The sequence below is a fragment of the Amblyraja radiata genome, chromosome 17 (assembly GCF_010909765.2).
Source record: "Amblyraja radiata isolate CabotCenter1 chromosome 17, sAmbRad1.1.pri, whole genome shotgun sequence".
Taxonomy (NCBI): Eukaryota; Metazoa; Chordata; class Chondrichthyes; order Rajiformes; family Rajidae; genus Amblyraja; species Amblyraja radiata.
Window position 1 is genome coordinate 27580379 of NC_045972.1, and position 27537 is coordinate 27607915.

The 27537-nt window shown below is 47.4% G+C and overlaps 1 protein-coding gene across 2 annotated transcripts in view; it reads right to left on the minus strand.

Annotated features, from left to right (window-relative positions):
- LOC116982609 overlaps nt 1-27537 on the minus strand; it is a 46957-nt gene that overhangs the window by 13395 nt on the left and 6025 nt on the right. Inside the window, exons 4-14 of one of the 2 annotated variants that reach the window (XM_033035895.1) lie at nt 25939-26072; nt 25640-25793; nt 24207-24311; nt 22293-22397; nt 19896-20030; nt 18932-19006; nt 17772-17916; nt 16403-16552; nt 13300-13372; nt 12392-12564; nt 1616-1820 (exon numbers count right to left, since the gene is read on the minus strand). In XM_033035895.1, coding sequence (XP_032891786.1) covers nt 1616-1820; nt 12392-12564; nt 13300-13372; nt 16403-16552; nt 17772-17916; nt 18932-19006; nt 19896-20030; nt 22293-22397; nt 24207-24311; nt 25640-25793; nt 25939-26072 — 1454 coding nt within the window. Of the gene's footprint in view, nt 1-1615; nt 1821-12391; nt 12565-13299; nt 13373-16402; nt 16628-17771; nt 17917-18931; nt 19007-19895; nt 20031-22292; nt 22398-24206; nt 24312-25639; nt 25794-25938; nt 26073-27537 lie in introns of both variants that reach the window. The other variant, XM_033035894.1, reaches the window with a different exon arrangement.

Below are 27537 nucleotides of genomic sequence, written 5' to 3' on the forward strand. Positions count from 1 at the left end.
GTCGTGGTACCCAGAAACAGACCCTTCAGCCCATCAGTGCTGACGTTTATGCCCCAGATTAGCCCCTCATTGCCTCATTCCCACCATCTCTTCTCCTTCTCTCATCTATTTCTGTTTTTTCCGTTCAATAGCGGAACTACCATGGACCTTCTATAAGTGTTGCCCCAGGGACTTCGCTTTTTACTATTATGGTGTTGTTCCCCAGTGCAACTGGCTCCCAACCTGAAACGTCATCTGTCCATTCCCTCCGCAGATGCTGCCTGACCTGCTGAGTTCCTCCAGCACTTCATGTTTTGCACAAGGTTCCAGCAGCTGCAGTTCCTTGTAATCCCGCTACTATCATCGGGAAGAAGGTGCAGGAGCCTGAGAACCACGACCTCCAGGCTCAAGAACCTTCTTCACTGCAATTGATTGTATTGTTGAGTACTATATATGTATCAGTTGTGTAGTTGTGTTAAGGTGCCTGTAAAGCTGCACCAAGTAAGAATCTCATGATTGCGTTCGGGGTACATATGACATTTAAACACTCTTGACTATAGAGGGTGATCATCTGTGGTCAGGGTGAATGGTGGGGCCGGCTTGATGGGCCAAATGGCCTCCTCCTGCTTCTATTTCTCACAGAGACTGGAGTAGCTCCTTAGAGCAGAGACGTTTCACTCACTTGTTTAAAACAAAAAGGGAATTTGTAGCTATCATTCATAGGAAGAGTTTTGTGAACAGTACAATAAAATTCATGCCTTTACAGTCTTAACAGCACATTAACACACAGATATACAAATATACAATAATCAGTAATACTGTTAATTATTGATTACACTAGGCCACCAGACCAATTAGTCTGAAGAAGGTTTCCGACCTAAAACGTCACCTATCCATGTTCTCCAGAGGTGCTGTCAGACCTAAGTTACTCCAGCATTTTGTGTCTTCTTTGGTAATCCAGTATCTGCAGTTCCTTGTGTCCATATAACGGAGGGATATGCATTATGTGCAGGCAGATATGAGTTGGTCTTGACATCGTGTTGGGCACAGACATTGTGGGCTGAAGGGCCTGTTTCTGTGCTGTACTGTTCTAAGTTCTATAATACTGCAAACCATAGTACGTAATGCAACCTAAACAAGATCATAATAGTTAACAAAGATGAACTGGTTTATACCAAAGATAGATGCAGAATGCTGGAGTAATTCAGTGGGTCAGGCAGCATCTTTGGAGAGCGTGAATAGGTGACATTTTGGGTCTGGCCACATCTTCAGACATTAGATTATCTGGTCCCAACACAAAACATCACTGAAGGTAGACAAAAATGCTGGAGAAACTCAGCGGGTGAGGCAGCATCTCCCAAACTCACCATTTGAGTTTCTCCAGCATTTTTATCTACCTTCGATTTTTTCAGCATCTGCAGTTCTTTCTTAAACAAAACATCACCTATGTATTTCCCCCAAAGCCTGTAGTAGTTTGTTCCTGAGGTTCTCTCTCCATCTCCCTTGAAAGAGCAAAACAATGACTGCTCCTACCCGACAGATTCTCCACACAAAGTACCAACTGTTTGTGGAACTCGCTGGTAGAATAGAGAAATTAAACAGTTTACGATGGAGTTTGGGACGGAAAGTTCCCTACATGGGAGGATGGCTGGTGGCGTTCCGGATTCCAGACCAGGACTGGGCTCTCTGGGGCGGAGCAAACCTCAGTGAATCCACGGGAGGAGCGGCAAAGGGGATCCCCAAGTATCCAAACACAGGCCTGGGACTTCCTTCCACCTCCATCAGCGTTCCCCGAATCAGTCCTCCCTCCGTCCACACAATGGGGCCCCACCGGTCAGCTCCTGCAGCAAGGGAACAGCGGGCAGAGGTGGTCAGACATTAATACTTCGTTGCCCATCCCTCCCTCCTCACCCAACCCTTCCTCCCTTCCCTGACACCTCTCCATGCAACCACATGAGATGTAACCCCCGTCCCCAACCTCCTCCCTCACCTCCATCCAGACACCGCAGCAGCCCCTCCAGGTGTGACACAGGTTCCTGTAACCTCCTCCTCAAGAGGTTTCCACTAGTGGGAGAATCTAGGACCAGAGGGCACAGCCTCAGAATACAAGGACGTACCTTTAGAATGGCGATGAGGAGGAATTTCTTCAGCCAGAGGGTGATGAATCTGTGGAATTCATTGCCACAGACAGCGGTGGAGGCCAAGATATTGGGTATTTTTAAAACAGTGGTGGAGGCCGAGACATTGGGTATTTTTAGCCCCTCTCTGTACCGTCCCAGCCCCTGGAAAGAGCTGGGAACCAATGTCTCCTATCCACCTTTGATAGGTTGCGACACACCTTCCAGGGGTGGCCCAGTGGTGCAGCAGTAGAGTTGCTGCCTTACAGCGCCCAAGACCCAGGTTCGATCCCGACTACGGTGCTGCCTGTACAGAGTTTGTGCGTCCTCCCTGTGACCGCATGGGTTTTCTCCGGGTGCTCCGGTTTCATCCCACACTCCAAAGCCGTGTGTTTGTAAGTTAATTGCATTCAGCAAAATTGTAAATTATCGCTAGTATGTAGGATAGTGCTAGTGTACGTGGTGATCAGCGGGGTAATGGTCAGCGCAGACTCGATGGGCCAAAGGGCCTATTTCCGTGCTGTATCTCTGAAGTCTAAAGGTGTACGGTGGAGAGCACTGACTGGTTCGGCAACTTGAACGCCCAGGAACAAAGGAGATTACAGAGAGTGCTGGACCCTGCCCAGTCAATCACAGATATGTGGGAACGGGTGTCAAAGGCAGGAGAACGAGGAGAAAACGTTTTTCCTCATCTCAGTCCCAAATGGCCTTCCCCTTATTCTTAAACTGTGACCCGTGGTTCTGGACTCCTCAACATCGGGAACATTTTTCCTGCATCTAGCCTGTCAATCCTTTAAGAATTTTATATGTTTCTATAAGATATCCTTTCATCCTCCTAAATTCCAGTGAATACAAGCCCAGTCGACCCATTCTTTCATCATATGTCAGTCCCGCCATCCCGGGAATTAACCTGGTGAACCTACTCTGCACTCCCTCAATAGCAATAATGTCCTTCCTCAATTAAGGAGACCAAAATTGCACACAATACTCTAGGTGCGGTCTCACCAGGGCCCAGTACAACTGCAGTTGGACCTCCTTACTCCTAAACTCAAATCCTCTCGCAATGAAGGCCAACATGCCATTAGTTTTCTTCACTGTCTGCTGTACCTGCTTGCTTACTTTCAGTGACTGATGTACAAGCACTGCCAGGTCTCGTTGCACCTCCCATCCTCCTAATCTGACACCATTCGGATAATAATCTGCCTTCCTGTTCTTGCCACCAAAGTGGATAACCTCACATTTATCCACATTATACTGCATCTGCCCACTCACCCAACCTATCCAAGTCACCCTGCAGCCACATAGCATCCACCTCACAGCTCACACTGTCACCCAGCTTTGTGTCATCCGCAAACTTGGAGTTTGTTTAGTTTAGTTTATTGTCACATGTACCGAGGTACAGTGAAAAACTTTTCTCTGTTTAGTGCTATCCAGTCAGTGGAAAGACAATACATGATTACAATGTACAATGTACATGTCCACAGTGTACAGATTCAGGATAAATGGAATAATGTTTAGTGCAAGATAAATTCCAATTAAAGATAGTCTAAGGGCTTCCAATGAGGAAGATAGCAGCTCAGGACCGTTCTCTAGTTGGTGATGGGATGGTTCAGTTGACTCGGAAGAAACTGTCCCTGAATTTTGGAAGCTGGGACAAACTTTGACAACTGCCTTGTACCATTAATAATAATAATAATAATATATTTTCTTGTCATGGCACATCAGTGCAACGAGATTTAGTATGCAGCTCCAACCGATGAAAAAGAAAAGTAAAATAAATAAATAAGCTGTGTGTCGTGACCATCCGAGGGAGACAGTCCAGCGGGGGTGGGGGGCACTCAGCAGGGCCGGTTCAGAGCCGCTATAGCTCTTGGAATAAAGCTGTTTCTGAGTCTGGAGGTTCGGGCGTAGAAGGCCTTGTAACGTCTGCCGGAGGGAAGTAGTTCGAACAGACCGTTACAGGGGTGTGATGAGTCTTTATGGATGCTGACGGCCTTCCTGAGGCACCGTGTGTGGTAGATGCCCTCCAAGGCTGGTAGCTCTGTCCCAATGATCCTCTGCGCTCTGTGGACGATGCGCTGAAGAGCTCTCCTCTCCGCCTCCGTGCAGCTGAGATACCACACAGAGATGCCATACGTTAATATGCTCTCTGTGGTGCAGCGGTAAAACGTTGTCAGCAGCTGTTGGGGCAGACCAGTCTTTTTTAATGTTCTCAGGAAGAACAGTTGTTGCTGTGCCTTCTTGACCAGCGCAGCAGTGTTGGTGGACCATGTGAGGTCCTCTGAAATGTGAGTGCCCAGAAACTTAAAGCTGGACACTCTCTCCACACTTTCCCCGTAAATGGAGATTGAGGCGTATTCTCCATTATGGGACCTCCTGAAGTCAATAATCAGCTCCTTGGTCTTGGAGGTGTTTAGTGACAAGTTGTTACGTGTGCACCAGTCCGCCAGGTTCTGCACCTCCGCCCTGTATTTTGTTTCATCACCGTTGGTGATCAGCCCAATCACTGTTGTGTCGTCTGCAAACTTCACGATGGTGTTGGTGTCGAATGCAGGAACACAGTCGTGAGTGAAGAGGGAGTAGAGCATGGGGCTCAGTACACAACCCTGTGGTGTGCCGGTGCTCAGGGTGATAGTGGAGGACAGGTGCGGGCCCAGTCTCACCGCCTGCGGTCGCTCCGTCAGAAAGTTCAGGATCCAATCGCATATCGGCGAGCTGAGGCCTAGCTGGTGGAGTTTGGTGGTGAGCTTGGTGGGGATGACCGTATTGAATGCAGAGCTATAGTCAATGAAGAGCATCCTCAAATACGTGCCCTGTCTATCCAGGTGGGTCAGGACAGTGTGAAGAGCCAGAGAGATAGCATCCTCTGTTGATCTATTTGCCCTGTATGCAAATTGATGAGAGTCCAGTGAGGCAGGGATGCTGGATTTGATATGGGAGAGGACCAGCCTTTCGAAGCACTTCATTGGGATTGGAGTTAGGGCAACCGGGCGGTAGTCGTTCAGGTTGGTGACTTTGGACTTTTTCGGCACCGGCACTATGGTGGCTGTTTTCAGGCACTTGGGGACCATTGCCAGAGATAGAGATGGATTGAAGATTCTCGTGAATACCTCCGCCAGTTGTACAGCACAGTCCTTTAGTACCCTTCCCTGGACTCCATCCGGGCCTGCAACCTTGCGTGGATTGATCCTACGCAGAGCGCACAATTCACCCTCTATCACCCACTCACCCTCTATCACCCACTCACACTCTCTCACCCACTCACACTCTCACGTTGAATTTTCCAATTTCAGGTACCCTGGAGAACCTTCCCCCTCTACACACACATTTTCCCACCATCTCCCACCCCTCACTTTCCCTTCCTCTATGCGCTCATCTCCCATCCCCAAGCCCCCCATCTCCTCTTTATCCCACACCTTTCCCCTTCTCCCAGTCCTTTTCCACCTATATCCCTCTGGATTTAAATTTCTCTCCTCTCTGAATCTGGCACCCTTTTGTCTCCTTTTTACTTCCGGCGTTACTCATCCCATCTGCCAATCACCCTCCTCACCTGTATCCACCTATCACTTGCCAAACTTTGTCCCACCCCCCACCTCCCCTTTCACCCTCTACTCGACCTGACCTTAAACGTTGTCTGCCCATTCCCTCTCACACATGCTGCCTGTCCCGCTGAGTTCCTCATGCACTTTGTGTTTTGTTCTAGATTCCAGCACCTGCAGTTCCTTGTGTCTTGGCTGTCCCCCTTGTTTGACCATCTCAACACATTGTTGTCCTCGTGCAGTTAACCAGAAGCTACTGGCCTGTTCTCTGCAGTGTTTCAGGTATTAGAGTCATACAACATGGAATCAGGCCCTTCGGCCCAACGCATCCGTGCCGACAACAATGCCTCTTCTTAGTCCCATTGGCCTGTGTTTGGCCAATATCCCTCTAAACCTTTCCCATCCATGTACCTGTCACCTTTCTCCAGAGATGCTGCCTGCCCCGCTGATTTAATCTTGCTTTTTGTATCTATCTTAAGTATCTTTTAAATGTTGTTATAGTGCCTGCCTCAGCTACCTATTCTGACAGCTCGGTCTATCTACCCACCGTCCTCTGTGTGAAAAAGGTTCCCTCAGTGTTTCCTGAGACGGTGAAATAAAGAAAAGCCCTTTCTGTAGAAACAAGAAACTGCAGATGCTGGCTTACCAATGAAATTTACAATTGTGGGCATAATTAAGCGGGTCAGGCAGCTGTGATCTTATGTGTTCAAGAAGGAACTGCAGATGCTGGAAAATCGAAGGTACACAAAAATGCTGGAGAAACTCAGCGGGTGCAGCAGCATCTATGGAGCGAAGGAAATAGGTAACGTTTCGGGCCAAAACCCTTCTTCAGATCTTATGATCTCTGGAGAAAAAGGATGGGTGATATTTTGGATCGGGACCCTTTTTCAGACTGGACGAGTCTCCCTCTCAGACGGAAGAAGGGTCCTAACCAGAAACTTAATCTATCCACATTCACCAGAGATGCAGCCTGACCTGCTGAGTTGCTCCAGCACTCTGTGTCTTTTAAAAGCCCTTTCTACCTGTTGCATTCTTTCTTCCTTTCATCCATGTCGATTCAATCCTCCCTCTCCCCTCCACTTACCGGCTGAGGGAACCCTCCACCACCCAGCAGTGCAGATGCTGAGCACAATCAGGGAGCAGCAGCGGTCCATCGGACGGGAGAGGACACCTAGCCGTGGGAGGCGCCGCCACTCGCTGGAACCACCAAGTGCGGTGGGGATGTGTGTGTACGGCGCGTCCGTGTCAATTGTCAAGGTCGCTCCGGCCTCGGGCTGCCGACTGCTCTTATCTGGATCAGCCGCTTTGCCAACTCTACTTGGCACTCAGCCTCACGGTGAGCCCACAAACTCTGCCCAATCTCTGCCTGACACACTGCATCTATTGTTCTACCCAAACATTACTCCAAGTCAGCTGGCCATTTAACCCATCGAGTTACAGTCGCTATAGAAGCAATACAAATATGACTTTTGGACAGATATAATGGTAGGAAGGGTCTGGAGGGATAGGGGCGAAATAAACACACATGGGACTAGCCCGGTATGCCAACTTGGTCAGCAAGGACAAGATGGGCCAAAGGGCCTGTTTCCAATCAGACAACTCTCTGATTCAAAGAACATTTCACTAATAGCCAACTCTCAGTCTTAGGGCCTGTCCCACTTAGGCAACTTTTTAGGCGACGAGGCTGTGGCCACATGGTTGCCGGGGTGTTGCCTTTATGGTCGTGAGTAGTCTCCTCAGTCGCCCAAAGAGTCGTAGCGTTTTTCTGGTCGATGCTGGATTTTCAATGTTGAACATTTTTCAGGGGCAGTTGGCAACAGTGGGTTTGACGCCAAAGAGCGTAGCTTGACTTCTCCTGACGTAGGTGCTGTCACCGGGCTAAGACAGGTTGTTGCCAGGTTAACGTAGGTTGGCGCCGGTACTAATTTCGGGTTTTTGTTGTTGTTAAAGTAGGGGTCGGCAACCTACGACCCCCGGGCCGAATGCGGCCCGTAACGCTAAATCATCCAGCCCGCAGACAGAGTTTGTTTCCCGTATTCATCCGGCCCGCCGAGTCCCCGCCCCAAGCGCGGCCGAACGCTCGCCCCGCGCTCTAGCTGTACCGCATCCTGCGCAAAGCCGCCGGCACGTCGCGCACCTTCTGTGAACACATTTAAGAAAGAACTGCAGGTGTTGGAAAAATCGAAGGTAGACAAAAATGCTGGAGAAACTCAGCGGGTGAGACATGGAAGGATTGCATGAGGCTGCCTCACCCACTGAGTTTCTCCAGCATTTTTGTCTACCTTCTGTGACACGTGATTTGATGCCTGCCATCCGGGGCGAGATCCATGTGTACACGTGATAGATGTGGCCCGCCATCTGCTCACAGACATGCGTCCCAGCCCCTATACTGAATAAGCTTGCCGACCCCTGTGTTAATGATTCTATTTCAAACTTTATGTCAAATGGGGGTCCAGTCGCCAGTTTTTCGGCGACCTGCTACGACAGCTGTCGCCTAAAAATAGCCGGAAGTGGGACAGGCCGTTTAATCATTTCCCCCAAATCAGACACTTCATCATGGAGTCATACAGCATGGAAACAAGCCCATCCGCCCAATTTGTCCATGGCTACCAGGACACACTCCCAGCTGCATGTTTGGTCCGCTCCTCTCTAAACCTTTCCTTTAAAATATATCAATCCAAATGTGAGAGAAGGGTTAATAGGGATGGTTGATTTATACTAGAACTCTGAAAATTATAACTTAGAAAGAAATAAGGTGTCAGCAGAAGCCAGACTGCTGGTCGAAGAAAGTAACAATATACAGGACAGAGGGAACTTCTAGATAAAGAAGTAACAGATAAAAACTCCAGCAGAAGCCTTTGACGTCAGGAGATGTTCCGAGACGTTTCTGGACGTTCTCGTGGGAATGTGGGCTTTATGTTATGATTGGACGAAGCTCGATGGGGAGACATGAGGTAGTGACCATAGTGAAGAAAGGTATAAAAAGATAGATACAACCTCCATTTTTGTGTGTCTCTAGAGGATGATAGAGGAGGGACACCCTTTTCTGCGCAGAAATGTAATAAAGGAAAACTTGTTTCTTTGATTTTGTCTCTGAAGAGTTTGTGATTGATTTTGAATCTCACACAAATGAGTCATACAGCGTGGAAACAAGCCCTTTGGCCCAACTTGCTCATACTGACCAACATGTGCCATCTACACTAGTCCCATGTCATTTAACCAATATCCTGTAAACCTATGCTATTTGTACCTCTATAAATGTTTCTTAAATGTTGTGATAGTACCTGGCTCAACTACCTCCTCCCACCACTCTTTGTGTAAAAAAGTTACCCCCGTGTTCCTATTAAATCTTGCCCTCTCACCTTAAACCCATGTTCCCTGGTTCTTGATTCCCCTACGCTGGGTATAAAACTTGCAGGATTGTGTATACTTCTATAAGATCGCCCCACATCCTCCTGCGCTCCAAGGAATAAAGTCATAGCCTGCTCAACCTCTCCCTATAGCTCAGCCTCACGAGCCCAGGCAAATGTCTTTTAAATGTTATGTTGCTACAGTGTTTGTCTTCTCCTCTTTGAAACACATGGCGCAGTTCTGCATTAAACTTTATCTGCCATTTCTTGGCCCATCCACCAGTCTGATCATATCTCTCCTGAAGTCTATCAACATCCTCCTCACAGTTCATCAAGTTTCCACTAATTTTTGTCTGGAAACCGTGCCATATACAATATTATATAATGAATATATATTACAAAGCCAAGAGGGCCTAGGTAACATTGAGGCACAGTAGCGCAGAGGTAGAGTTGCTGCCTTACAGCGCCAAAGACCCCAGTTTGATCTTGACCACCACTGATGCTGTCTGTAAGGAGTTTGTACATTCGCCCTGTGACCACGTGGGTTTTCTCCGGGTGCTCTGGCTCCCTCCCACATTCCAAAGACGTACAGGTTTGTAGATGAATTGGCTTTGGTAAAAATTATACATTGTCCCTGGTGTGTAGGATAGTGCTAGTGTACGGAGTGACCGCTGGTCGGCACGGAATCTGTGGGCAAAAGGGCCCGTTTCCATGCAGTATCTATAAACTAAACACAGCCTCAGAATAAAAGGACACACCTTTAGAAAGGAGACAAGGAGGAACTTCTTTAGCCAGAGGGTGGTGAATCTGTGGAATTCATCGCCACAGACGGCTGTGGAGGCCAAGTCATTGGGTATTTTTAAGGCGGAGATTGACAAGTTCTTGGTTAGTAAGGGGGTCAAAGGTTACAGGGAGAAGGCAGGAGAATGGGGCTGAGAGGGGAAGACATGATTGAACGTCGGAGTAGAATTGATGGGTCGAATGGCCAAATTCAGCTCCTATGACTTTTTTCCCTTCAGACAGAAATTCAGGATTAGTGCCTGGGGGGTGGGGGTGCAGGAAAAGACACCGAGGCCCATGTCGCAAATAGGGTAGGCTTGAAAGGCCCTGTTTATCAACTTGAAAACCCACACCAACCAATGTTAGAAGCACTCAGATGGCCAGGGGACCCATGGGTCTCCTTAGAAATGGAGTGTAACAAACGCAACGCAGGCCAGTTGGCTGTTTACATTGTGTCCCTTTATTGCAGAGGCTGACAATGGATTATTTCCCCAAGAGGCATTTCATGTTGGGATTGGAGACAGCGAATCACCAGAATTAAATTCAAAATAACGGCAACGAAAGAACGAGCAGCAGCACTGAGTGACAAAGCCACACGTCCAGGCGTTCCATCACAACGACAAGACTGCAGAGGCCCCATGCACAACCATCTAAAGTTTGCTCTGTCCAAAGCTGCTCCATCTAACTGGAAAACTGCGCGTCACATCCCTGTTTAAGAGAAGTGCATGAGAGAGCAGACTGATTAGCTCAGCATCCTTTACCACAGAATACATTTGTCCAGTTCTGTCTCCGTGGACAAAGAGATGCCGGTACGGTAACGTTCCTCCATGTCTCCAGGTAGATCGCCCGACAATAAGCTGCTTGTAATAACAGTGAACTGCAGATGTTGTTTTATACCAAAGATAGACACAAAGTGCTGGTGTAACTCAGCGGGTCAGGCAGCATCTCTGCAGAACATGGATAGGTGAGATTCCGAAATGTCACCCATCCACTATCAGCTATTTAAGGGCCTGACCGCCTAATTAATAACTTTTATTATTTGAAACCATACAGATTATTTTACGTTAAAAAATTCAATAATCTAGTTTTAAACTCTTTAGAGGTGTTAACGTTTCGTACAGTTGCAAATAAAGCACTGACTTAGTCTCCGATTACAGGTAGAATGCTCCATCACCTTGATGATTTTCAGCTGATCAATTTAATCAATTTTATTATTGTTACTGTACCGAAGTACAGTTAAAAGTTTTCTGCTAGAGATTGATAAAGGAGAGTTGGATAGGTCTATAAAGCCTTTCCCACCAGATCTGCCTAGCTGATTATATTATTTGGAAAAAAGATATTTAATGGACTTCCACGGCCATTTGATTAAGTCGTCCACAAAAATCAATCATCACTAACTTATAGTGAATGGAAATTAAGGCACATTATTTGCTTAGCTGTGAAAATTACAGTGACACAAGACAGTGGTGAGGCCACACTTCGAGTATGCTATTCAGTGTTGGTCACCCTGTTACAGGAAGGATGTCGTTAAGCTGGAAAGGGTGCATTGAAGATTTACGAGGATGTCGCCAGGACTTGAGGGCCTGAGCTATGGAAATACTGATTGATTGAAGGATACAGCATGGTAACAGGCTGTTCTCGACCCATCGAGTCCATGCTGACCGTCAATTACCCGTTTACACTAGTTCTATGTAATCCCACTATCTCATCTACTCCCTACTCCCAAGGGCAATTTACAGAGGGACAATGAACCTACAAGCACACACCAGGAGGCCACAGGGAGAATGTGCAAACTCCGTACAGACAGTGCCCGTTGTCAGGGTCGAAACAAGGTCTCTGGCACCGAGAGGCTCCAGCTCCACCGACTAGTGTAGTGTAGGGAGCAGACGGCTCCACACAGTGGTGGCATCTGAGCCTCTCTTCAACACTTGTTTCACACAAAGGGTGATGGGTGTATAGAACAAGCTGCCAGAGGAGGTTTGTTGAGGGAGGGACTATTGTAAAATTTAAGGAACATTAGACAGGTACATGGATAGGACAGGTTTCGAGGGATATGTGCCAAATGCAGAGAAGTGGAGATAGGGCATGTTGGGTCAAAGCGCCTGTTTTCACGCTGAATCAGCAATCGACTCTGAAACAGGTGATGACACACTGCTAAAACTGCAGAAAGATGGAATCTGAAACCAAAACAGAAACGGGTGGAAGAACTCAGCTAGTCAGGCAGCATCTTTGGGAAAGGAACCCAGTTAATGTAGACACAAGGAACTGCAGATGCTGGAATCGTCAGAAATACACAAAGTGTTGGAGAAACAGCAGGTCGGGCAGCATCTGTAGAAGGAATGGACCGACAATGTTTCACGTTGGGCCCTTCTTCACCATTTGTCCATTCCCTCCGCAGATGCTGCCTGAGCTGCTGAGTTTCTCCGGCTCTTTGTGTGTTGGTCTAAACGGTTCGGAGTGGCTTCTCCCTGCCCTCGTTTCCCACGGTTCCTTATTTTGCCGACAAGATGTCTGCGTTGTCCGTGCGACACCGAGATCCCAATTGTAGTCAGGCCCAGAGAGGGTTAGTTGATTTGAGCAGAGGTGGTTACTGGAGGCTACAGTTCCTGCCGGTGCTCTGTGTCACCTGTCTGGGGCGGTTCCCTCTCCGACCCCACGCCGTAGCCCAGGGTCTCGGTGAAGAACCTCATCCGCTGCTCCTTCAGCTGGGTCCCGGCACTCTGGCTCACGTCCAGCTGCAGGTAGCTCTCGTTCCTGCCGTAGACCGGCCACAACTCCAGCCCCTCACCATTCGGGTCCCTGCCACCAATAACCCCAAAGTTAGTGAGCGTTCATTCCACCGAGACCACAGTCCACTAAACCGGCAGCCCACTAAACCGGCAGCCCACCCCCCTTTACTCTCTCTCCCCCACTCCCTCCCCTCCCCCACTTTCCCTCCTACCCCACCACTCCCCCTCATCCCACCTCACACGCCCCCTCCCGCTCCCCCACCCCACCATCTCCCACCCCCACCCTCCACCACCACCTCTCCCAGCTCACTCTGCGAGGGTACGGGCGACAAAGTCCACCCAGGGAAACCACAGCAACTCCCAAACAAACACCCGTCCCACAGAACAGTGTGTGTCACAGACGTGCAGCAGTGGCGTTGCTGCCTCACAGCGCGACAGACTCGGGTTTGATCCTGACTATGGGTGCTTACTGTGCAGAATTTGCGCATTCACTCTGTGGGGTTTTCACGGGTGCTCCGGTTTCCTCCCACATTCCAAAGGCACGCAGGTTTGCGGGATAAAAATTTGGCTTCTGTAAAACCTTGGGGTTCAGAGAGTTCATGGGAGTTGAGATACTGAGGGGTAGTGGTGGAGAGGGAAAGCGTATCTGTGTGTAGGTGCCCGGGCAGGGAGCTGGATCGAAGCTTCCCAGCAGATCAATGATAGCTACTTTACCCCATCAAACGGGTCTGGCTTGGACGGGGCATCGAGGGTGGCACAGACGAGTCGAGTCAACAATTGTCTGACCCTTCGTGGTGTCTCTTACCCGTTCTTGGCAAAGTTGGCCCAGTAACTCATCACAGTTCTGCTTAAAGCCATCTCTTCTGCCGTGACGTTGTCTGCAAGAGTCACGTTCAAGGTTATTGTCATCTGCACAAGTACAGTGGAAATGCTGCTTGCCAAAACATCACAGGCACAAAGACTCAGACAACACACACGAACATAAACTATTAATACATTACACATAAAAGTTCCAAAAGAAAGAAGACATTATAAAGAAAAACAAGACATTGGTTCAAAAACATATTTAGCAAGTCCTTACAAAAGTAGTGTTCCGTTGCGGAGGTGGGATTAGGGTTGTGCGGGTCGGTCCAGGAACCTGATGGTTGCAGGAAAGTAGCTGTTCATGAACCTGGTGGTGAGGGACTTCAGGCACAGGAAGGAACTGCAGATGCTGGTTTATACCGAAGGTAGATGCAAAATGCTAGAGTAACTCTGCGGATTAGGCAGCATCTCTGGAGAAAAGGAATAAATGACATTTTGGGTCGGAACCTAACTGTTTAAGGTTGAAGAAGGGTTCCAAATCAAAACATCATCTATTTATTTTCTCTAGAGATGCTGCCTGACCTGCTGAGTTACTCCAGCACTTTGTCTATCTTCAGTGTGGGACTTGAGGCTTTTGTACCCTCTGCCAGAAGATAGCAGTGAGAAGAGGGCACGGCCCGGAAGGTGGGAATCCGTGATCATAGATGACGCCTTCTTGACGCAGCGCCTGGTGTCCATGTTTTTGATGGAAGGGAGGGCTGTGCCCGTGATGGACTGGGCTGAGTCCACCACTCACTACAGACTCTTGTGGTCCTGTTGGAATTGCCAAACCAGGCCATGATGCAACCAGTCAGGATACTTTCTGCAATATGTTTGTCAAATGTTGTAAGAGATGTTCCAATCGATTAAATTCCAGAAACATCCACTCTCAAGATAATACATTTTTTTTTTTTTTGTACAATCATGTCATAAGAACATCTAAATCATCTATATTTTGTGTTATTGTCTATCCATGATCAATATTTTCATACTAAATATCCAGATGTATTGTCAAAAATAGTCACAAGTAATTGTGCAAAAAATAATGATTTTGATTATCTTGAGAGTGGATGTTTCTGGATTAATTTATGGGAATTAAACAATAAATTCCTTCCATTTGGCATAAATTCATGACAAAGTGAGATTTAAAAATCATGTTATATTGTGAATTCTTGTGTGAATGGGGTCAGTTTGTTATTTGTTATTTGGATACTTTGGCTATTTAAAAAGTTAGCCTCTTCTTAAGAAATGGATAGATGTTTAGATCTAGTAATTGAAATTAGATGAATTAATGAAAATATGAATTTTTTGTTGGGTATTTACTATTTGTTTTAGTGTTTATCTTAACTTTATCATTTTTTTCCTAAAACTGCAAATAATAACTTGTTTCTGTTAATGCTGTTCAGTGTTTTTTTTCCCTTTACATTTTAAACAGATGTCTCCGAAGATGAAATGCAAATTTGTCAATGCAAATGCCCAGCAAAAGAGACTCATTTAGATTATTCAAATTTGGACTACTACAAATGTGATGATCTACAGGACATTCTTAATGGGAAAGTATTGGGCAGAAAGGCATGTCATGCGTGGTTAGAAGACTAAAAACTATAATGCCAAAATTGAAAAGTTGAGGAAAAACAAAGTGTACAGAGTTGCTTATTAGTTACAATCTGAGGAGTATGATGATGCTACTGATTATACCAATGTACCAGCTAGCAACTGATCTTCTCCATAAAGACTTGGTCTTTTGCTTGAAATTGTAATTTCTTTACCTATCTGTTATGGACTTGCATCATATAATACAATAAAATTAATGTTCTGATCTTGAGAATATCACATTTTTGAATTTTCAAGGCAGTCTGTGTGTTTATTACTATTTCCGTCACAACAGTCAATTTTGTAATTAGCTACAATTAGGTAACTAGTAATTATATGCTTTAATTTCAGGTCATCCAAGTAAAACGTTTCATATTTGTTTCAGAATGCTTCAATCTATAATAACTGAAAATCTCATTGTTCTCTTAATTTTTAAGAAAGTTATGGGCTTTTGGCCGTCCTCGATCACCGCTTTTGTGTTAAGTCAATGGAAAAGCAATAGGGAACAAGATGCTAATTTCCGAGTATGAAAATGACCATAACTTTTAAAATACTGAAGATATGAAAGTGAATTAGGCATCAAATTAAAGTTACTTTAATGCTTTATCTGATGGGATAAATTATAGGCTTGACTTTTAAAATCTCAACATTTTGTAACATTCCTACTTCATGGTTGTGTTCATGTGCTGGGCCCAGGACAGTCCATCCTAGATGTTAACACCCAGGAATTTGAAGCTACTAACTCTCTGCACCACCAACTCACCAATACAAACTGGTGCCTGGTCTCCCAACTTCCCATTTCTGAAGTCAACAATCAGTTCCTATTCAGGGACAGTTTCTTCCCAGATGTTATCAGGCAACTAAACCGTCCTATCACCACTAGATAGCGGTCCTGAGCTACCATCTATCTCATTGGAGACCCTCGGACTATCTGTAATCAAACTTTACTGGACTTTATCTTGCGCTAAACATTATTCCCTTCATCATGTATCTATACGCTGTGGACATAATTGTCGTCTGGTCAACTCGCAAACAAAAACTTTTCACTGAACCTCGGTAAACGTAACAATTATAATCTCAATCAATCAGACCAAACTCAATCCAACCTAAATCTAAATGAAACTAAATCTAATCTAAACCTAACGTAGCTTGGTCTTGTTGACGTTGAGTACGAGTGTGTCACAGGAGGAGAGAAGGGCCTGTGATCAGGGGAAGGGAGGGAAGGTGAAGTGGGCTAATGTTCAAGGTGAAAGAAAGGTGAGTTCGGGGGAAAGTAAACGGGACAGGCAGAATCAGGAGTGTGCTGGAACACTCACAGAGGCAGACAGCAGAGAAACAGACCCTTCGGCCCATCCATCCATGCTGACCAACACGTCCCGCTGAGTTTACCTCCGACACATTGTGCTTTGCTGGGGAGGAAAGTGGAGCGTGCGACTGAGAGAGGAAGTCCCATCTACCGGCACTGGGCTCACCTGATAAAACCACGTCTCCGTCCCAGAAGGGAGCACCAAAGACGTAGCCGATCTCTTCTCCGTGGTCAGCCTTCACAAAGTCGGGCCGGCCGGGGCGGACGATGCTGGTGCTGTGCTGGAACTCATACAGAAACACCGGGCCGCCCGCATCTGTGGAAGGGCAGCAAGATGGATTAGTGCCTGGAGCGGCAGGGGGTGTGGGCAGTCTGAGGCAGGTCCTCTGTACCGCGGAAGAGGAGTCAGTGCTGAGAGTCAAGGAGCAAAATCCATCAATGCAAAGTAGTAAAAAGGATTTTAGTTTAGAGATACAGCGCAGACACAGGCACGGAGCCCGCACCGAATCAGCAATCACCTGTTCACATTAGTTCTATCTCACACACCAGGGACAATTTACAGAAACCAATTAACCTACAAACCTGAACGTCTTTGGGATGTGGGAGGAAGCGGAGCACTCGGAGGAAACCCGTACGCTCACAGGGATAACGTGCAAACTCCGAACAGGCAGCACCCGAGATCAGGATCGAACCCGGGTTTCTGGCGCCATAAGGCAGCAACTCGACTGCTCCGCCATAGTACTCAAGGGGGTCTGGAACTCTCTGGCACAAAGGGTGGGGGTAGGTGGCAGAGATATCCCTAACCCAGAAGCTAAAAGCTGAGACCCGGGGAGTGGGGTTAATCTGGTCAGAGAGTCACATGGGTGAAATAAGGCATCTCCGGGTGTGTTTTACACAGCGGGAGGTGGGGGCTTGGGATGCTCTGGGAATGGAGGGGTACGGATCACCTGCAGGCAGAGGAAATTAGTTTAATAGCATCATGTTCGGCATGGACATTGTGGACCCTAGATCCTGTTCCTGTACTGTACTATGTCCTGTATACAGTACAGTACAGGAACAGGCCCTTCGGCCCATAATGTCCATGCAAAAATGATGCCTAGTTAAACTAATCTCCTCTGCCTGTACACAGCCCAGATCCCTCCATATCCATGTGCCTCTCTACAAGTCTCTACAATGCATCTGTCTTCACCACCACTCCAGCAGCATGTTCCAGGCACTCACCCAAGACGTACAGGTTTGTCGGTTAATTGGTTTTGGTAAGTTGTAAAATTGTCCCTAACATGCAAGATAGTGCTGGTGTACGGGGTGACCACTGGTCAGTACGGACTCGGTGGGCCAAAGGGCCCTTAACAGGCCTGTAACACAATCCACATAGATACAATACACATAAAGAATTATTGCGATGAATTAATAACCCCTTTAAAATTGCACCATGGCTAACTCTTCCCAGGTATGGACCACCTGCGAGTGGAAGATGTTGCCCCCGAGGGCTGTATTGCACGGGTTTTTGGGGGTTATTTGCTTGGATCTGATACCTCGGTATAACCTTGCAGTGCGGATAGTTGGCAACACCATGAACAAGTCTCCCAGCAGCTCAAGGTGTAGGTCCCGGATCTGAGTCCTGTCCTGCGTGTCTCCCAAGTATTCATCCAGGACTTGCTCCACATCCTCCGGCGGCAGCTATCCTCAGAGAATGGAAGCAACACAGAGACAGTCAGACCCGCAAGCGCTTAAACACTGGCCATCACCAGTCAGGGTATTGAAAAGTTGGGGTAAAAAAAAAACCCACAAAGTGCTGGAGTAACTCAACAGGTCAAACAGCATCCCCTGGGAAACATGGACAGTGACGTTTCAAGTCAGGACCCGGCTGTTGTCACCCACCCATGATCTCCACAGATGCTGCCCAACCCACTGACTTACTCCAACATGCAGCTTCCTTATTTCTGAACCAGCATCTGCATTCCAGATACCCGGCACCCTGTGTGTCACCCTCAGGTTCCTAAATCTATCCCCTCTCACCTTACATCCCCTTGTAACTATACCCCTTGTTTAAGGATCTCCCACTAGTGGAAACAAGAAACCCCTCCAGTCATAGAGCAATACAACATGGAAACAGGCCCTTCCACATCTTGGTCAGCATGGCCCAGTCGGGCCAAATGGCCTGTTTCCATGCTGTATGACACCATGACTCTGAATACCTCCTCTGGCAGCTCGTTCTGACTTGTTGAAATGGTGACCATACACTCCATCATCACTCTGTGCAGCCACAAACCTCCCATGTCAATGGTGGGAGAGGTGCTGACACACAAATCCAACACGGTCAAATCATGTTGGAAGAAACTGCAGACGCTGGTTTACACCGAAGATAGACACAAAATGCTGGCGTAACTTAGCTGGTCAGGAAGCATCTCTGGAGAGAAGGAAGAGAAACCCTTCTTCAGACTGTTATTTTTCAGGGGAGACGGCGAAGGTTGGCGGTGGTGGAAGCGTCGGTAATCCCGGGGAGTCTGAGGAAGGGTCTCGACCCAAAACGTCACCTGGTCCTTTTCTCCAGAGATGCTGCCTGACCCACTGAGTTACTCCAGCACTTAGTGTCTACCTTCCAACATGGTCAACGTCTGCCCCAAGTTTAACAGACTGAAGACATTTGCAGGAATTCATCCCAATAGGTGAGTGCGGGTTGAGAGAAACTCACCAGCTTTGTGGATCTGATGGCCTTCTCAACCATCTCTCTGTCCATTCCTTCCTGCCAGCCAGGCTGATTCACGAACTGTTGAGAAAATACAGCAGTGAGAATGCTTGTGCCTACATCCATAATTTATAGATCCATGCACTCAGCTGCCCATCCACGCTGACAGGGAGAGACCCAGTGAGCATGGATCCCATCAACCTCACTATAAGTGGGGCCAAGGGACTGGTCCTATTCATGGAGGCACGGTGGCGCAGTGATAGACCTGCTGCCTTTCAGCCCTAAAGACACAGGTTCGATCCTGACCTCGGGTGCCGTCTGTACGGTTTGTACATTCTACCCGTGACCGCCTGGGTTTTCTCCGGGTGCTCCTGTTTCCTCCCAAATTCCAATGATGTACAGGTTGTAGGTTGTGCGTACAGGTTGATCACTGGTCGGCGCGGACTCAATGGGCCGAAGGAGGGGACGGGGACACACACACACACAACATTTAGCCAATTATGCTGGTGTCAGGTATAGCAGATACAACCCATTCCTCCCAGCCCCTCTCTCCCTCCCTCAGCTGCCTACTCAGTACCATTTAAAAGCCCCGACTGAATCCATTCCCCATGCCTCCTGGTGGAGAGTTCCCAGCCAGGGCCACACATCACTGGAAGGGAAGGATTCCCCTCACATCTCCCATGTTACTTCAGCCCAAAACAATAGATATGGCCACCAACGCAGCTAGCTTCCACTGTGCCAACCGGCCCAACCTTGCCCATCTCCAGCACGCTCTCTAGAACCACAGCTGGCATTTCCGATCCGATCCGGCCCACCAAACCCAAACCATCAGGCCAAGAAAGATCTGGAGTCACAAAGATCTGTTGTTAAACTTCTGGAGGAGCTCAGCGGGTTGGGCAGCATCTGTGGAGACAGAGGGAGGGTCAACGTTTCCGAGCGATTTCCTTCATTGAGGTTAACTTGATCTCACCTGAGCCATGAGCCAGCCACATTCATGATTAGTGACTCCCAACAGATACGGGACCATGTGGAACTGCTTTGCCTCAAGGAGTTGATCAACTTCTTTGGTCAGGAACACTCCATCCACCACTATAGGTACGATCAGCTTGTGGGAAACAGAAAGAGAAAAAGGCTTAACACAGTGGCACAGTGGTAGAGTTACTGCTTCACAGCGCCAGAGACCTGGGTTTGATCCCGACTATGGGTGCTGTCTATACAGAGTTTGTACATTCTTCCTGTGACTGTGTGCGTTTTCTCCAAGTGCTCTGGTTTCTTCCCACACTACAAAGATGTACACATTTGTAGGTTAATTGGTTTCTGCAAATTGTAAATCGTCTCCAGTGTGTAGCGCGATGTAGTGAACAGCCTTTTTTTCATGTGTTGGAAGGAACTGCAGTTGTTGGTTGAAAACGATAATAGACACAACTTAATTCAGCAGATCAGGCAGCATCTCTGGAGAAAAGGAAAGGGTGACGTATCAGGTCGAGATATAAATGGTGAGATATATAGATATAGAACAAATGAATGAAAGAGATGCTAAAAGAGCAATGATCAAGGAAAGGTGGAGCCCACAATGGTCCATTGTTGGCTGTGGGGTAGGTGATGACGAGTTATACAGACAGCAAAACTCAACTGGACGGCAGTGAAACTAGCACGATAACTAGGTGTGAGAGGGGGGATGCAAGGGTTACTTGAAGTTAGAGGAATCAATAGTCATACTGCTGGGCTGTAAGCTGACTTTTTTTCCCAAGCTGTATCTCTAAAGTAAAGTAAAAGTCAGTGCAGAATAGTGTGAGGAACGCAGCTGTGAAAGAGTTCAGATATGTGGTGGATGCACACACGGTTCTGAAAAAGCTACTTTCTTAACTACTAAACCAGGTTCGCTTCTTAATAAACAGACACCACACAAACTGTTTGGTAGACCAGATCAAAACTTTACTTAACATCGGCCGATGGAAGGAGGGAGGACTCCAGTCAAGTGACCATTACAGACACTTGACCGTCCTCCGTTCACCTTCTCTGAACAACAGAATTACATTGCCTTAAATAGGGTTTTTTTGTCCCCTTAGCACATTTCAGACATTAGTCATGGTCAGAGGTACAGGAAAGGGTTTCCACAGAATGCATCACATCAAAGGTCTTTTGTTTACATAGTACAAGATAACATTGGCCATTTGGTTTACGACATTTTATCTTTCCACTTCCCTGTTCCTCTCTCGTCCTTCATAAACATTGGCTATTTGGATAAGGCCATTTTATCTTCACAGAGATCACCCTAGCTCTGTCATTTGGTCCTTCATAAACATAGGCCATTTGGTTTATGGCATCTTACTTCACAGATATGACTAGCTGTTTCTCTCTTCCTTTCTCGCCTCCTCCCCCATAACATTGGCCATTTGGTTTATGGCATCTTACTTCAAAGAGATCTCTCTAGCTTCTCCTCTCTGCTTGTCACTTGGGAGACAATGTTATAGGATTTATTATCTCACACACAGCAACCTGAGGCAAGCCTAATTTGAGACTAAATATAAGCTGCAAGCTAGCCCAGAAACCTATTTTAATATCTTCTTATATTTTAACTAAAATTCAGCTTCATCAGTTCCAGAGCCAGGAGATCGGTAACCTGTGGGCCTGTCCTTCCAGGAGCTCTGTTAGCAAGACAGTCGGTCAGAGAGAAAGATCACACAACATCCAAAAACTTTCGGAAACCAATGGATTATTTTGAAGTAACATTCCCATGGTAGGGAGGAAACATTTGAACACATCCAGATTTACATTGAAGACTCTCGGACTGAGTTTAATCAGACTTTATCTTGCACTAAACGTTATTCCCTTTATCCTGTATCTGTACACTGTGGACAGCTCAATGATAATCATGTATAGTCTTTCTGCTGACTGGTTAGCAAACAACAAAACTGTACCTCAGTGCAAGTGACCATCAATAAACTAAACTAAAGAACAGAGAGCAGAAACGGGGCCTTTGGTCCACCATGTCTGTGTTGAGCATGACGCCAGGTTTAATTAATCCCTTCTGCCTGGATGTGATCCATAAGCCTCTATTCCCTGCATATCCATGTGCCTAACCCGAATCCTCTTAAACTTGTACCCGTCACCACCACCACCGCTGCAGTGTGTGTATGCATGTGAGTGTGTGTGCACACGCGTGTGCGAGTGTGAGAGTTTGCATCTGCACATGCATGTACTTTGAATTTACTGAACTATGCAATGAAAGAATTTCTCTCTACCTTGGTACATGTGACAATCAAGAACCATTGATCCCAAGACCATTGTGGCCAGCAGTGTTACCCAAGACAATGCAACAGACACACTCACAGTGTGAGGACCTAACGCAGTTGGTTTCACCTACATTGCTTTTGGTGAGGTTCACAAGCTCTTCTTCTGACCTGCTCCTCAGGCAGTTAATCAGTTCCTGTGAAGTGTCCATGCCACAGCCCGTCTTGTTGGCCACCAGCTGCAACAGAATTGACAGTTTAAAAGTTATAATCATAATAATCATAATAATACTTTATTAGACCAGTATGTTTTGCAACATAGGAGGAATTTGATTTACCATACAATCATACCATTAAAAAGCAACAAAATACACAAAATACATTTTAACATATCCACCACAGTGACTCCTCCACATTCATCACTGTGATGAAAGGCGAAAAAAAAGTTCAATCTCTTCCCTTCTATTTCTCCCGCAGTCGGGGGTCTCGTGCCTTCCATTGACGGGACGATCTTGGCTCTCGTAGCTGGCGGCGGGCCCTCCGTGTCGGGGCGATCAAGCTCCTGCATCGATGGGAATCTCAGCTCCCCCGTGCCGGGTGATCTACCCCAGGTTCGGGCTGGTCGAAACCTTCTGCGACTGGAGCATCCCGCCATCCGTCTCTACCCGAGACTGCGAGCTCCGCCATGTTGAAATCCGTAGGCCGTGGTTGGAGCGTCGATCCCAGGCAAGGGGCTCAAAGTCAGTCCAGAGCAAGGCCTCCAGCTCCATGATGTTAGGCCACAGAGCGACCAGAGGTACGATCCGGAAAACAATCACATCTCCGGCAAGGTAAGAGATTGAACAAAAGTTTCCCCCGACCCCCTCCCCCACATAAAACAAACCAGAGAACATTAACACAAACTTTTAAAACACACTAAAATAACAACAACAAAAATGAAAAGACAGACAGACTGTTGGCGAGCCTGCCATCATGCTGCACCCCCAGGAGCAGAATTAGACCATTCGGCCCATCAAGTGTACTCTACCATTCAATCATTCCAGGGATCATTCTCATAAACCTCCTCTGGACCCTCTCTAGCTCCAACACATCCTTCCTCAGATATGGGACCCAAAACTGCTGACAATAGTTTGGCGGTCTGACCAGTGCCTTATAAAGCCTCAATATTAAACCCTTTTGTTTATTTTCTATTCCTCTCGAAATAAATGCCAGTGTTGTATTTGCCTTCCTTACTACCGATTTGACTTGCAAATTAAGTTTTTGGAAATTCTGTACCAGCACTCCCAAGTCCATTTGCATCTGTGGTTTCCGAATTTTCTCCCCATTTAGAAAATAGGGGCTATTTTTCACTCGTGGACATTTTTTATCAGGCTGGAAAAAACGTCCCGACTTGCCTGATGCCCCGAGTACCTATGGCTGGCATAACGAGCGGCTACGATATATCTACGGACTCCTACGGACTCGTTACAAACATTCTGCGAGTTTGAATCAAGGGGAAAACTCGGGAGAATTCGTGAATAACTCGGGAAAGTGGGACAGGCCCTTTAGTGGGTCAGGCAGCATATCTGGAGAAAAGGAATGGGTGGTGTTTCTGGTCGAGACCCTTAATCACAAAATGCTAGAGTAACTCAATGTCACCTATTCCTTTACTCCAGAGATGCTGCCTGACCCACCAAGTTACTCCAGCACTTCATGTCTAACTTCAATGTTTTAGTCATGTTAGTTTTCAAGTCCTGCCTCTTTATACCTACAACCTTTAATAGACATTTAGACCGATATATGGATTGAAAGATTGTTAGAGGCTACTGGTCAAAGGGGCACTAGCCCAGAGTGCCATCTTGGTTGGCATGGACAAGTGGGCCAAAGGGCCAGTTTCTGTGCTGCACAGCTCTGTGACTCTGTGTCAAGAGTGTTTGATTGTCAACCGTCCTGAAACGGAACAATGAAACTCTTTCTATGACCTGGTTCTTTAAAGGTGTTTGAACTCGATGTGAAGTTTTCACACCGGAAAGCTGTAGATTGCCGACTTTAGAAAGAAGTCAACTCACCTGAGCTGATGACATTGGATCCCTGGTGATAAGGCCCTGCAGCAACGCGGTGCCACTTTCCGAGATCGCCCTGTGAAACAGGCCAGAGGCCAGCGGAGAAACGAGCTGCAGAAAGAACAGGGGGCATCAGCTGGGACTCACCGGCAGACCCCTGCCCTAGTCTGGGGAGGTGTGGGGGGTGGTGGTTACAGCGGCTATGAGGCTACTGGTTTCAGATGGAAAACGGCGGCGCAAGTAGATATGGTGGTCAAAAAGGTTTTTGGCACATTGGCCTTCATCAGTGCTGAGTATAGAGAAATTGGAATGGGTGCGGAGAAGATTTACGAGGATGTTGCCAGGACTCTAGGGACCAAGCTATAGGGAGAGGTTGAGCAGACTAGGACTTTATACACCTCTATAAGATCACCCCTCATCCTTCTGCGCTCCAAGAAATAAAATCACGAGGAGAATAGATCAGGTGAATGCACAGTCTTTTGCCAGAGTAGGGGAATCGAGAACCAGAGGACATAGATTTAAGGTGAACGGTGAAAGATTTAATGGAAACTTTTTTTTACATCAAGGGTGGTGGGTGTATGGAATGAGCACCAGAGAAGGTAGTTGCAGCAGGTACTATTACAACATTTAAGAGACATTTGGACAGGTACATGGATAAGATAGGTTTAGAGGGATATGGGCCAAACACAGACTAGTGCAGAAGGGTCAGCGTGGGCAAGTTAGATCAAGGGGCCTGTTTCCACACTGTAAGACTATATGGAGAACAGAAGACTTCTCATGGGTGTGGGGTGAGATGGGTGGGCATCGCCCCAGTCTCCAGGTGGAAACATGTAAGGGAACAGAGAATCACTAACCACCGGTGAAACAGAGACATAAAGTACCACAGATGTCAAAATCTTGAGCAAAGCACTAATTGCTTGGGGAACTCAATGGTTCAGGTAGCATCTGTGGAGGGAATGGACAGACGACGTGTGAGACCAGGACTATTCTTCCGACTGATGGAGTAGGTGGTGAGAAAGCTTGATAAGAGATGGAGCAGGACAAAGCCTGGCGAGTGATAGAAACAAAGAAATGCCGATGCTCGTTTATACTGAAATTAGACACAAAGTGCTGGAGCAACTCAGCGGGTCAGGCAGCAACTCTGGAGAAAAAGGATGGGTGACGTTTCGGTCCCAAACCGAAACATCACATTATTTTTCTCCAGAGATGCTGCCTGAGCCGCTGAGTTACTCCAGCACTCTGAGTGATAGGTGGATACAGGTAAGAGGGAGGGTTTGATCGGCAGATGGGTGGAGTGAGACAAAAGTTGAAAGGGAGGGCAGATGAGGAGAGAGAGGAGGAATGCAATTTGCGGTCTCGGGGAGTGCAGTCGGTGTGTGTGGGGGAGGGGGGGGATAGACTGAGAGCAGTGGAGAACAAAGGAGGGCCAAAGAGCTTACCAGCAGCGAGACACTCATCCCCCCGGCCGACTCCCCGAAGATGGTGACGGAGCTGGGGTCACCCCCGAAACTGGCGACGTTTGCTTGGACCCACTGCAGGGCTGCAACCTGATCCAACATGCCCACGTTTGCCGGCATTGCAGCATCACCCGTGCTGAGGGGAGAAAAGCAGCGCTGTGACCCTGCAAAGTGAGCAGCACCGCGGGGGGGGGGGGGGGGGGGGGGGGGGGGGGGGGGGGGGGGGGGGTGAGGAGAGGGGAAAGAGGGGAAAGAGGGGGCGGGAGGAGGAGGCCATTTACCTGAAGAAGCCGAGCATCCCCAACCGGTACTGGATCACCACTATCACCACCCCTTCGTACGCTGCCATCGGCGAGGCGTCGTAGAACGTGGCGCTGCCGACCGCAAAACCACCGCCGTGGATCCACACCATCACCTGGGACAAGGCAGCAGGTCAGCACAGACCCACATCCACACACCCCACCTCTCGGTACAGACCACCCCCCGCACCAGGCACCAAACCTTCAACCCACACCATCACCAGGGGTGGAGCAGACCCAAACTGACGCACCACATATCCCACCGTCCCAAACACCCCACCGCACCAAACACCCCCCGCATCAACTCCCACCGCACCAAACCCCCCACAACGTGCAGAAGACATTCACAGAAAGACGTAGGAATCTCCCGATGAACCGTGTGTTTGTGTGCATGTCACTCTCTCTCTCTCTGCACATCACACTGTGTCCCTCCCTCTCTACGCATGGTGTTTGCGTGTGTGTGGCTCTATGTACTCGGCAGGAGTCTCTATGAATGGTGTGTTTTCATGTGGGTGGCAGTCTCTGTGCACTGAGTGTATCTAGGTACTGTATGTGTGTGTGTGCGCACATACATACATATACACAGATATACACACACACATACATAAATGGAATATACAAAGATGAAGTTATTTCTGAATCTGCTGGACTGCGCTTTCAAGCTTCTGTATCTTCTGCTCATGGGAGAGTGGAGAGTGACCAGGGTGTGAGTGGTGCTTATTATGAGTGGTGCTTATTATGAGTTGTCCAGAGGCAGCGTGAAGTATATATAGCTATATTACTAAAAGTCTCATCTTGACCACTTCTTGTTGCACTGCATATTGATTTTAGAAAAAACGCTGCCACTTACGGCTTTATTTTTGGCCAACTTACTCAGAGTCCCCCTCCGCTGGACAGGACAAGAGGATTTTTTCCCATCGATTAAAAATAAAGGACTTATTAATGTTTAAATTTTTCTTGAGATTCTCTTTCCTGAAGGCCACGCCCCTTCCAGAGGGACTATAAAACCCGGAAGTGTGGAGGTGCCTCAGTTCTCTGCAAGATGGGGGAGCGAGAGGTCGCAATTCTCAGTCTGAGCTGTGAATCACACTGAACACATGTCTACTAAACTGTGAGTGGTTTTACTGACCTGTCAGTGCCCTTAATGTGGTTTGAAAATGTAGTTTGAAAATGAAAAAGTGTTTTTTGGTTTGGAAATGCAAAAGTGTGTTTTGGTTTGAAAATGCAAACATGTGTTTTGGTTTGAGAATGCTAAAGTTGCCTTGCCTAACTGTAAAGTTGGTTTGAGAATGCTAAAGTTGCCTTGCCGTCTATATAATTAAAAGTCTAATCTTGACCACTTCCTGTTTGCTCTGTATATTGATTTTAGAAAAAATGCTGCCACTCGTGATTTGAAAACGCTGTGATTTTTGGCCATCTTACTCAGAGTCCCGCCCCGCTCATCAGGTGCCAAGCATTTTTCCCATCGATGGTAAATAAAAGAGTTATTGGTGTTTAAAAAATGTTGAGATACTCTCTCCTGTCAATTATTCCATGATGGCCTCGCCCCTTCTGGTGGGAGGGACTATTAAACCTGGAAGT